Source organism: Tasmannia lanceolata, unplaced genomic scaffold (genome assembly GCF_043159265.1).
Source record: "Tasmannia lanceolata isolate RefF3 unplaced genomic scaffold, GAP_Taslan_0.1 ptg000008l, whole genome shotgun sequence".
Classification (NCBI taxonomy): domain Eukaryota; kingdom Viridiplantae; phylum Streptophyta; class Magnoliopsida; order Canellales; family Winteraceae; genus Tasmannia; species Tasmannia lanceolata.
Genome location: NW_027518685.1, coordinates 33407999 through 33421126, shown reverse-complemented (window position 1 = coordinate 33421126; position 13128 = coordinate 33407999). Strand labels below are relative to the sequence as shown.

The 13128-nt window shown below is 37.7% G+C and overlaps 1 protein-coding gene and 1 long non-coding RNA gene across 2 annotated transcripts; one reads left to right on the top strand and one right to left on the bottom strand.

Moving 5' to 3' along the window:
• Positions 1–1244: 1244 nt before the first annotated feature.
• LOC143883814 (uncharacterized) lies at positions 1245–2760 on the bottom strand. Its single transcript, XR_013252561.1, has 3 exons — positions 2696–2760; positions 2077–2124; positions 1245–1467 (listed from the first exon to the last, which is right to left on the bottom strand). It is a non-coding gene; the product is annotated as an uncharacterized LOC143883814 (long non-coding RNA).
• A 4534-nt stretch (positions 2761–7294) lies between these two features.
• Positions 7295–10249, top strand: LOC143885246 (uncharacterized). Its single transcript, XM_077389323.1, has 3 exons — positions 7295–8479; positions 8583–8772; positions 9487–10249. The coding sequence occupies exons 1-3, from the start codon at positions 8099–8101 to the stop codon at positions 10050–10052; spliced, it is 1137 nt and encodes a 378-aa protein (XP_077245438.1). The 5' UTR covers positions 7295–8098; the 3' UTR covers positions 10053–10249.
• The last annotated feature ends 2879 nt before the right edge of the window (positions 10250–13128 follow it).

Genomic DNA, 13128 nt, shown 5'->3' with positions numbered 1-13128 from the left:
TTTACCGGCATTCATGACTGCCCCGTCCGGTTGTGGTATAGAGTCTATAGACTATGGTTAATACACACATGATTTAGGCGAATATTTTATATAATAGATCATTTCTCCTAGATTTGGAAAGTGTTTTATATCTTCAAGTAGGGACGTAACTCCTCAATCATTACCCATGTTACTATGTATATAAAACAATAAAAAAAAGATAAATATAAAGAAATGTTTCCAAATGTCGTTGGTTTGTTTGGTTAAGATAAAGTCCCATAAGAATAAACATAATGAAATGTTTTTAAAAAGTATTTTTTGTGAATCACCCAATATTTAAAAGAGACCTGTGAGGTCTGGTCATCTTTTTATAAAGCTCTCACACTAAGTTTGTTGTCATCAAAGGCTACAAACACATGCAGCTTTTTCTTTCCAAGACATAAAGAAAAAGAATAGAGGATGATCACAAGGGAAAAGAGAGAACACGACAAATTCAAACATTGAAATATTAGTTATTTGAAGTGGGTCAGGTTTAAATAGGATATGAAATGTAGAAATGAGGTTAAGGTGTCACCACCTCTTTTAAGAAATTAGGGTTTGGTGTGCCAACTGATGAAGATTTGTTCGAAGAGATTGTCATTTGTGATATTTTAACCTATTTTAACCTTTTGTGATCTCTCTCCCTCTCTCTCTCTCTCATGGGGTCGGCCTTGCATGTAAAATTTTAATATCAAGGAGGTGTTGGGTTTTGAACCGGGACTTGAGGCAAGAGCTTTGATACCATGTGAAACAACCAATTTCTTAAAAGCTTAACTTGGTGTTATTTGATCATTTATACTTCAACAATATATGCTCAGTCCTGTTTTTTGTGGGTAAGAGGGAATCATGGTCAGACAAGATCGCTAACCAGGCTTCACTATCCGCAAACTAAAAAGCCGCTAAAAGAAACATTTGGGTCCATTTCACCAGGACAATCCTATTATTTGAGGAGACTAAGAATAAAAAGAAAGGGCATATTTATATTTTATCCTTAAACTTAATCTGCAGCGATTTTTCATTTTTTCTTTTCAAAAACTTGACAGTTTGGTAGTTCTGCCCACTCGCTTCACAAATTGATAGTTTTTACACAATTTAATGAGCATATTTAAGTCCCTTGGTGTCACGCCCCAAGCCGAGTTTCCGGTCTAGGCACATAACATCGCCACATATCCATCAAACCACGAATATGTAAAGCTTTCACACTGGAACCATGCAATAAATAGAGCTACTAAAGCAAAACTAATTTATTAAGTCGTCATCATCAGAGTAATCAATGCGGAAATTAAACCTCTTGTCCAACAGACTACATCAATTCAAATGAAATTAAATAACTAGATGTTCATTGCAACTAAAACTACTGTCTGAATAACTGAAAATAATAAATCCCCTAATCTGTCGCCCTTGCTCACTCTCAAGCCCGCTAAATTCATGCATCTTACTGTCCATCACCTGTAACATAGAATGCGTGGAATGAGCTAATGCCCAGTGAAATAAACATGTCTACGCTTAACAACATAATACCAATTAAATATAACAGGATAATTGGCAATATATGTAAAACAGTAACTGGCATAGCAATCTAGCTATCAAACTGTATAACTGGCATAACCATGCAAAAACACTTTGTCTCACGAATATTAATTGTTACATCCTTACTTGGACAGCAGCATGTCCTGATGCAAGAACTGTGACTATAAAAGTCCAACTGGCACACCCATGTATATGGTAGATCCGCTCCAGGAGTCAATACCACACCATGACTATCAAGTCCAAACTGGCATACAGGTGCGAATGGTAGATCCGCACGAGGAGTCGATACCGCACTATGACACGTGCATATGGTAGATCCGCACCACGAGTCAATACCATACCTTGACTAATAAGTCTAACCGGCATCCAAGTGCCTATAGTAGATCCGCACCAGGATTCAATACCATACCATGACTATTGACTCTCGTGTACACCAACATAGTCAATAACAATCATAAACATGCATAACTTTGCATAAGAAATCATATTCATTATATAGAATAACTGTGGTAGAACAAGTCTACTCACCTGTGGTACTTGTCTGATTTATCTCCTACGAAGTAACTCCTTCAATTACTGTGTAAAATACAGTCCATATCAACCCTTAATCAATACTTTGGATTAATATCTAAGTCCCCCGGGGCAAATCTGTGCCCTCCAAAATTATTGGAACACCTCCAAAATTAATTTTCAAATTCAGGTCATTAGCAGTCGACTGGGGCCCTCCAGTCGATTGGCCCTTGACTACTGTTTTAAAACACAGTGTGGGTACGACCAGTCGACTACCCCTTGACTACTGTTTCTCGGCCAAAACACAGTTTTGGCGCACAGGTCGAGCCAGTCGACTGCCACTGGAAAAACTAGTTTTTCCCTTCAAAATATGATAACCCATCTTTCTTCTTCCTTTTAAACATGTTAAATACCTTAACAAGTTATTTATTAATCTCCCCCACTTGATTAGGGCATCTAATGCCGAAGAGTGCGAAGATTTATGGAGAAAAACTAATTTCCTCCACCCTGATCAATGGTTCTTCATTCGAATAACACAAGACTTGATTTAATCATCGTAAATACACTATAATCTTTATTCTTAAGAGATTTGAATCTCTTTAGGGAGTAAAATAAACCATAATTATAACTTACATACCTTTTGGAAGACGGATTCTCAAACTTCTCTTCGTTCTCCTCTCCCAAAGTTCCACAAGATTTCTCTATATGGTTAAAGTTCCAAAATTTGTAGCCTAAGTGTGTTTTTTTATAGACTCTTACTGTTAAGAGTACTAACTCAGCAAGACTTTTGGAAACCCTAACCCACTCCAATTGGGAACTAACTATTTAATTTAATATTATATATATATATATATATATATATATATATATATATATATTTTATTTTTATTTTTTTTTTTAAAAAAAAAAATTGGGACAAAAATACCCTCTCCCCCAAACGTCCCCACGTTTTGTGTTATTTCACTTGGAAGAGGACAAGGACAATGCAAGGAGGGTACCCCATTTCATGTCAAATCTCTCCTATCACTCCATCAATAGAAAGGTCCATAGATTGATTATTTTTCCTATTTCAATTATAGAAAGAATTATTGGCCTTATGCTTGTGGTGTGTCAATATATGAACAAGCAATCGTTCCACTGTGATAACCATTAGGATTGGACACTTGCCCTTGAATTAGAATAACCACTACAAGGAAAATCCTTTTTTGAGCAATGGAAAATTATTTGTCACTATTTTCCATCATTAATTAATTAATTGATAACATTTTTTTTTGTCCCTATAATTGCTCTAAGGCCCTGTTTAGATTCTACAATTTTCTGAAAAAATTTTGGAAAGGAAAAACATTTCTAAAACTTCCTACTTTTTTTTTACACAGTAATAAAGATAAAATTGAACCAATAAAGATAAAAACATTTTAAAAAGCTAAGAATAAAATAACTAAATAAGTTGTATTTATTTGATATATCTTAACGGATCAGAAAAGATTGATTAAAAAGACTATTTTTAGGGATATGATATTTCCGCCCCTTTCCAACATTTCTATCGAGGGTGATTTTTAGGTCGGTTTGGATTGATGATCCGAGGGTCTCGGATAGCCCGATCAAGGTTTTGACGATCTTGACCGTTGATCTTTGTGATCATGCAAGATGCACCAGTATCAGGTTGACCTTCTCAACATGTAATGCTACCCGAGGTTGGTCTAGATTTGGCTCTGACCCACCAAACTCGGTCCAACTTGCACGCCTATTTCTGTGCTCTTTTATTTTGTATTTTCATTTTCATAGGGGGGTGGTAAGATCAGATGTACTCAGTTTTTGGTAAAGGAGAAATAAAAGGTGGTGGATATATCATTTATACCTAAGAGAGCCGAATCTATGATGACACATACATTTTCCAATTTTCCACAATCTTGGGCTTATCATTTTCCAAAGCGGCAGGGGATCAACCTTCAATCTTGGGTTAAGACGTTTATACACAGAATCTCGGTGCACTTTATAGGCAAGTTACTTCAAACTTGGAAAACTTGCAGAAAGAACTATAGGGCAACATCACACCTATGAAATGTGTATTTGACTCCAGGAATGCTTCATTGAGGAAATATATGTCTCTCTCTGCCTATTTTTTTTCTTTTCAAGGACAAATACTGGCCGAGAAAGTATAAGTGGGGCCCACATATATGGATGATCTAAGTCATTTCTTTGGTGGTCCCCACCGCTTAACAGCACAGTGGTAACCTTTGATTGATCCAAACCGTTTATCTGAGAGGCCTTGGTGGAGATCTAATACGGCCCAAAGTTAAACAAATGTATTTATAATCGGAGGAATGTTAAACTGAAGGGCGCCCTTGCAAAAACCAGCTGCAAGGGCGCTCCCATTGGATCCACATCATCAAAGTGCATTTATAATAGCACTGAAATATAGAAGTAATGGAACAATTAATCCACTTTGATGACGTGTGGGGCACACACCATTTACACCTTTTTACACCCATTGAATAGCATATGAGGGGCCCACCGTTTTACCCCTCATATTTTTGACATGGTAGGGCCCAGCATCTGTAACCAAATCCATGCATATGATGGGCCCACCATTTTAGACCCACAAGTGTGATAGTGCTCCCACCATTTTGTTTTTGCCTCATGTTTTGATGGGGAAGAGTCCCACAATCTTCATCCAAGTTGTGCATATGGTGGGGCCCATTACTTTACACCCACGGCCCACCCGGCCCAGAATGCTAGTATTATTAAATGCAAGAATTGAAGATTGGCTTCAATTTTTGGCCATATTATATCAGAAGCCTCACATCTCAGATGAACGGTCTTGATCGATGGACATGTGTATTGATCAGATGATAGGGATAGTCATGCAAACCCTAATTTGATAGAGACAATTCATACAATGAGTTCCAGTGTATCATATGTACCGAGAATTTATATGATGGGTGGCCGTGAAAACACGGGAAGTCTAAAAGAGTAGGTACGGCCCACTTTTTGTGATGATCCAAACCGTTCATCTGTTTGGGCACAACGTAAATAGGTTGTCCCCCAAAAATCAGTTCCATAGGATGATCCTGGCCCTTCGATCTGAACTGATCTGAATATGGTATGATCATCCTTTCTTTGTGACCAAGTCTTATATAGGTACTTATTAAAAAATAAATAAATAAAATAACATTACCTCATTGTACGAGAAATTGCCGTTTGTGTTACCTTGGGATGGGTGCAATAAAAAATACATAAGTTCTATCATTACATCAACATCACTTTAATTTAAACTAATATATTGGTTGTTAATATTAAAGAAATAAAAAATATACTAATTGTAATTACAAAAATAATTAGTAAAGACCGAGCAAAAAAAAAAAACAACTTTGAAGAAAAAGTTCGGAGTACATTGCGATAAAATGACCTAAAAATGTTTATATTTTGAGATTTGCGAGGGAATTTTGCAGAAAGCCATTTCACAGCCGACTATTGTAGGAGAGAACAGCAACCTAAGATGAATAAGACAAAATCTACCAAAAGTTGTGCCCATGTGTTTGTTCTCTTCTGCAAAGTGACCCGCAAAATGGCTTTATGCAAAAGTGTCTCTCCAATCCCTTATATTTTAGGGATTTGCTAGGGTCTATCGCAAAAGACATTTCGCAGCTGGTCTGTCGCATGTCACACCAGCCACCTTGTGAATAAAGATAACAGCTTTTGTCTCCATTCATGAGGTGACTGGTCTGACATGCAACAGACCAGCTGCGAAATGCCTTTTGCGATGGACGCTAGCAATTTCTTATATTTTAACATATAAGTGATGTTATAACTAAATCAATAAGATTAGATGAGACTCACACACTACTTATTTTAAAAAAATGATATTAACCAAATTATTGAAAGATTAGAATGGGAACCCTCTTTTGGCTGATTATAATAGATATTTTATGGGATGGATAAAATCCCCCTTTTAACTGCTTGAGGAAAAATTCACCCCTCTTAACGTTTTTCTTTTCCTTTAAAACCTAAGGCTCTGTTCACTTGCTTTCTCACTGCAGGAAGAGAAAAGAAAGGAAATGAATCTGACGTGGCAAAATGGAAAAGAAACTATCACGAGAAACCTGTTTTCTCGCTGTTCACTTGCCCAGATTAAATGGAAAAGAAAGGAAAAGGTAGCCCGTATTTTCCTGCGACAGTGAGAAAATCATTTTCTTATGAAATCGGTGGGAAACTAGTTGAGTGAAAGGAAAGGAAAGCAGAATTTTCACGTAATATTTTGGTTTTCCATGTCAGTGTCTCTTATTTCCTCGGAAAAGATGAGAACAACGCTATTTGTGCTTTCTCGGAAAAAATGAGTGATTTTTCTTTCCATTCTAATGTCGGGAAGACAACGTTAAAGGGGGAATTTTATCCGTCAAGGAGGAAATATCACCTTTGAATTTCGTAGTAAATACTAAATCCGGTAGGAATGGTTTATTTATCTTCACTTTGAATTTCGCTTTGTAAGGTAACCCCTTTTTCAGCCACATTAAAATCAGTGGAATATTTCTACACGCATAGTTTTTCGTCACCAAACAGGAAAAAGTGTAATGTGTGTTTTCCCCTTTTTGGCGAAATTTAGTTAAAGTAGAGGAGATTTAGGTAGTTTGGATGATAATCGAACGTTACTAGTTTTGTAACCTAGGACACGTGTCACGATCTAAGAGTTCCAGGATAACACGCTCCTTGTCGCCGAAGCGCAGATCACGGCTCGTCCGTGCGCCGCGTGTCACGCAAAACGACGACCCGAAACCGCTTAGCAAATTTTAAATGGCAAAAATGCCCCTTAAGCACACGAAATTGTACCTTACAGTGTAACTATTGACTCTTAGCCATTCCGTTTCAGAGTTAATTACGGTATTGCCACCATTACCTGCTTAACTGATAATGTTGATAAAGGGGGTAGTTCCGTCGGGTTCAAAATTTTTCATACAGCAGTTTCGATGTTTCCGGATAAGGTGGGGCATTTGCGTAATTATATAGTACTATTAAGGAAATTTTGGACATTCAACGGACACGTTTCTGGAAATGAGCGTCGTGATAAAAACACCGGCCTATTAATCGCCACGTGTACAAAAACGATTTAATAACCGATTTGATTTGAGGTTTATCCACGCCACGTACCCACCCTGGCATCCTACGTGGACATCTTCCATCCTAGTCAGCAGCTCTTCTTCTTTAAAGGCCTTTCGCTCTCTAATACCATTATAGCCAAAGACTCCTCAGAGTTTTGTTTTTATAAAAGACGAGAAATATCTGATCGGAAAAAATGTTAGTTTCTCGCCGGAAATAGGATCGGATCGAACGGATCTATGTAAATTCCGGCCATTTCTTCATCTTTTTCTGCCGGAAAGTCACCGAAAGATCTCCGCCACGCTTTTTTTTTTTTTTTTTTGCGATCAGTGCTTTATCCGCTTCTAGAAACCCTAATTTCCAAGTTATTCCATTCTTGTTCTAGAAATTTTCTGAAAGAAGACTATATAAGGATCAGTAGAGAAGGTATTGATTTCTTATCCAGTTCTTAATTTGTGCATCTTACGATGGAAAAAAAATCGGAACTCTGTAATGATTTATGTTCAGATGATGAGCGATTGTGATTAAGAATGATCAGATCGTTTTCTTGATCTCGTCTAAGGATTATGCCTGTAACTTCAATTCCACAACTACTTTGCGCTATTTTTTGTTAATTTTCATGTTTGAGAGTTTTCTAGTTTAGGAATTTTGTAGAATTTAAGGATCGGAACATTGAAAAGAAGATAGAAGAGAGAGATATTTAGGAATTCGTTACTGATGCTGCAAGTAAGCTCCGATTGCGTGATATCTCTCTATCAAATTTCACGTTTCGAAGCTTTTTGTTAAGGTTTGCTTTGAAACTCCGCATGTCTCAACATCTAGCCTTTGTAAATAACGGTTTAGGACTCGGAAAGGCTTGAATTCTACTTCGATTTCACGTTATCTTCATCATCTTCAGCAACATGGAAAGAAAATAGGATTTAGAAGGTTATTGATTTTATAAGCCATGCCTTTTCCGATGAAGATCCAACCGATCGATTCATCTTATTCTTCTTCAAAAGGATCGGTGTGGAACGATCCGGTGAAACCTGTAATGAAATCGCGCCTCAAGAGGCTATTCGAAAGGCAATTCCCGAGTGTTTTGAGGATTTCTTCTACAGAAAAGACAGAACAACATTATGATTCGGAGCCTAGCTCGGTTTGTCTTGCGAAAATGGTGCAGAACTTCATGGAGGAGAACAACGAGAAGCCTTTGGCTGGACGGAACCGCTGTAATTGTTTCAATGGAAACTCTAACGATAGTTCTGATGACGAATTAGACTTCTTTAATGGCAGTAGTGAAACTCCTTTTGCAGCTTCATCTGGTGAATCGTGCGAAATTCTCAAGGTAAAAAGGATTATCTGAATTCTCAGATTCTTTGATCGATCCTTTTGTAAGGAGAACGTATTTGAAGTTTATTGAATTGTTTGTGGGTTTTTCGTTTTTGTAGAGTTTAATTCCTTGTGCGAGCGTAGAAGAGAGAAATCTCTTAGCTTATACTGCAAAAATTGTTGAGAAGAACAAGATGTGCAAGGTTAAAGAAGATTGCAGAAATGTAGTTATTAGTGGCCTTTTAGCGCTCGGATATGATGCTTCTGTCTGTAAATCCCGTTGGGAGAAAACTCCTTCGTTTCACGCCGGTATGCTTCTCCCTCTCTCTCTCTCTCTCTCTCTCTCTCTCTTGATTTTTACTCTTTTCATATCAAATTCAAGATATTTCCATACAGAAGACTCTCTAAAAATGGCATCTTTGATGGAAAAATTGCTGATCTTTAACCCCCCCCCCCTCTCTCTCTCTCTCTCTTGATTTTACTATTTTTATATAAAATTTAAGGCATTTCCACAAGGAAAGCAATCCCCCCCCCACCCCTCTCTTTCTCTTGGTTTCTTGATTTTTACTACGTTTATATAAGATTCAAGATATTTCCACACAGAAGGGAATCTCTCTCTCTCTCTCTCTCCAATAAAAATGGCGTCTTTGATGAGAGGCTACTGATCTTTAACTCTGTTCTGATATCTATTTGCCATATTCTTTTGTAAAGTTGCTGATCTTTAGCTCCTCTCTCTAATTTTCTTGATTTTTTACTATTTTCATATAAAATTCAAGGCATTTCCACAGAGAAAGCTCTCTCTCTCTCTCTCTCTCTCTCTCTCTCTCTCTCTCTTTGTTTCTTGATTTTTACTACTTTTATGTAAAATTCAAGATATTTCTACACAGAACTCTCTCTCTCTCTCTCTCTCTGCAATAAAAATGGCGACTTTGATTGAGAAGCTACCGATCTTTAACTCCTACTCTGTTCCGATATCTATTTGCCATTTATATCGTAGCGAGACCAATATTGGCTTTTTTCCAGGAGAATACGAATACATAGACGTGATGGTAGAAGGAGAGAGATTACTAATCGACATCGATTTCAGATCCGAATTTGAGATCGCTCGATCAACGTCCAATTACAGAGCTCTCCTCCAATCTCTCCCTTCAATCTTCATCGGCAAACCCGATCGTCTCCAACAGATCGTGGCCGTCATTTCAGAGGCAGCAAAACAGAGCTTAAAAAAGAAGGGTTTGCATTTTCCTCCTTGGAGAAAACCAGAATACATGAAAGCCAAATGGCTCTCTCCTTACCAACGAATACCCACCAAAAAAATCAATGAAAACGAAAATCAAAGCGAAATTGAGCCCTGTCTAATCTCAACAAGGAATTTCTCCGGAGAGTTTGAATTGCGTTTTGGGGAGAAAAACACAGAAGTGAAGGATTCCGGCGAATCCGTACAATTTCCGGCGAGTAATTCTGGCGAAGAAGAGAAGATAACGGTTGTTGTTTCGCAGTGGAAGCCACCGGCGATTAAACCTAAAGTGCCAATGAAAGGAGCCAAGGTTGTCACTGGTTTAGCTTCTGCTCTCGGTGAAAAACCCTAACCCTAACTCTTTTTTTTGTTTACTTCTCTTTTGGTTCTTTTTTGTTTCAGAGAATCAAAATCTGGTATAACTTTTTGTTAATCCCCCTTTCCTGGTTTTTTTTTTTTTTCTGTAAAGGGTTTGTAAGATGCAAAGCTCTCTCTTCCACCACAGATATTATTATAGTAATAGCAGAAATTTCATCTTTTTTTGTACTATTTTTCCCCTGTTAGGACTTGGGAGGAGTAGATGTAGACCTTCTTGTTATCTTGAAATTCAATGGCCCAGTTTTAGATATTGGACTTGGGTTGAGGAACCTAATGGCTATTTGAGGAACCAAATTGGCTATTTGAGGAACCAAGTTGCTTAAAGCTTGACTAGTGTGGTGATCAGTCTATTATCACAGGCAATTAGAGGTTTTGCTTGAAAACGCCATGAGAATTTCTCTCTTCTGCTATTCTAATAACCCCTTCCCAACCAGCCCACCCAATGATCTTGGTTGATCTGCAAAGTTGTTTGTCGGACTGATACTAGTGTCTTCCATTTTGGTACAGCCTATCTCATTAAGTCGAATTGAGCAATTGATTGGTACCTTATTTTAAGCATGGTTTAAAATATCGGTTTCGGTGACCGTTTTGGACCCCACCAAAAACCGAAATTTGGTAATTTGGTTCCAAATTCCGAACCCAAATTTTGAAATTTCGGCCGAAATTTTGTAACACTTTAAAAAATAAAAATAAATAATGTCATTAAATTGAAATTTCGGACTGAAATTACTGGAAAATTTCGGTTTCAGTCCCTTCGGATTTCGGTAGAAATTTTAAACCATGGTTTTAAGTTCACCTTAGGATGTGGTGAGAGTTTATGTTGGAAACTATTGTGGTTCTAGACGAATGAGATTGATTGCTTCATGGTATGTAATAATGCCCCTCTCTCTCTCTCTACTTCTCTGTTGGTTCTTTTTGTTGGAGAGAATCAAAATCTGGTATAACTTTTTGTTAATCCCCTTTCCTGATTTTCCGTAAAGGGTTTGTAAGATGCAATGCTCTCTCTTCCATAGATATCATAATAATAATAGAAGGGAGATGATATTTTTACTCCCCCTGCATTACGTGCACGCTCCCCTTATAACGTGATTTGACGTGAAAAGTGGGCAACTTTAATGCTTTTTGACGTAAATCACATCATAAGGGAGCGCATGCGGGGGTGAAAATATCATCGCCCTAATAGGAATAGTAGAAATTTCACCCTTTTTTGTGCTATTTTTTCCTCTAGAACCCATCAGGGGCATAGACGATGCACTAACAATTAATTTCCCAATGTTAGGATTAGATGTAGACCTTGTATTGCATCCCCGTAATGGTTCATTTCTTATCTTCCTTTTTTTAGAAATTCATTGTACCCGTTTTAGATATTGGCCATAAAACTTGATTAGTGTGGTGATCAGTCTATTATCATAGGCAATAGAGCAGTAACTAGTGTCAGAACCACGAATGGCATGTAATGGTTATTTTCTTTTCTTTCTTTTTTTAGAAATTCATTGTACCCGTTTTAGATATTGACCTTAAAACTTGATTAGTGTGGTGATTAGTCTATTATCACAGGCAATAGAGCAGTAACTAGTGTCAGAACCACGGATGGCACGTCTAGTGAGTTTTCAATTACAATAGGACTGCACCAAAGATCAGCTCTAAGCCCTTATCTTTTTATGCCAGTTGTGGATGAGCTGACGGAGGGTATCTAGGATGAGGTGATATGGTGTATGTTATTTGCAGATGACATATTATTAATCGAGGAAACCAAAGCAGGAGTAAATGCTAAGTTAGTGATATGAAGAACTACTTTGGAATCCTAAGGTTTTAGACTGAGTATGACTAAGGCAGAATATATGAAATGCAACTTTAGTAATGTAAGGAGGCGGGACGAGGATGTAGTAAATATAACTTGACAGGAGGTACCTAAGAGGGATATCTTTCACTATCTTGGTTCAATTCTACATAAGGAAGGAGAGATTGAAGATGATGTTAACCATAGAATAAGAGCAGGTTGTTTGAAGTGGAAGCTTGCCTCAGGAGTTCTGTGTGACTGTAAAATCCCTACCAAGTTGAAGGGAAAGTTTTATAAGACAGTTGTGAGGCTAGCCATGTTGTACAGCTCAGAATGTTGGGCCACCAACAAGCAAGATGTGCATATGATGAGTTTAGCGGAGATGCGAATGCTTAAATGGATGTGTGGCCACACAATGTTAGATTGAATTAAAAATAAAGACATTCGTAAAAGGTGGGGGTGGCACCAATTGAGGAGAAGATGAGAGAGCACCGCTGAAAATGGTTTGGACATATCCAACGTAGGCCTTTGGATGCTCTGGTGAGAAGAGAAGACTCATGCCAAATTGATGGAGTAAAAAGAGGTAGGGGCAGACCGAAAACAACTTGGGCAGAAACAGTGAGGAAATACTTGATAGCTAGGAACATAACAGAGAACCATAACCCTTGATTTGTGAACGTTTAAAATGGACGGCTATAAAATGGGTCCATTTTGTGACATAGCTCAAATGGTTAGGATGATTCTATGGAGATGATTTGTTCTGAACATCCTATCTATGTTAGGTTTTATAGAATGAATGGGTTGGATGACTCAATCAACATGGCTTGATGTGCTATTTGTAGTCGCTATCTTAGATTACTTGTCTGAGGTCTGCCTTAGAGACATCGCCCCCATGTTCAAAATGCTTTATTTTTATCTTTTTGTCATAACAATATTTGCCCCAACCCATCATCTAATTGCTCTTTACTGGATTATCAAGAATTTGCGTTCCATATTTAATAATGCCTAGTCTTTTTACTATTACCTTATGATGTAATTCACTAATAATGATCGTAAATTCTAACTACCCCAATTGAACTGAAAATCCTAATGTGGCTGTCCGACCTTGTCTTCCTATTCGGTTGCAGATAGAATCAAAACTACCCCTCCTTTCTCTTTTTTTTTTTCTCTCCTCTCAGGTACGGTCCCTCTGTGTGTGTTTCTTGGAAGGGCGTACTCTTATTTATAGCTCTTTGGTAGAGAGGCAAGGTTTGTAATTTTAGGGGTGTCC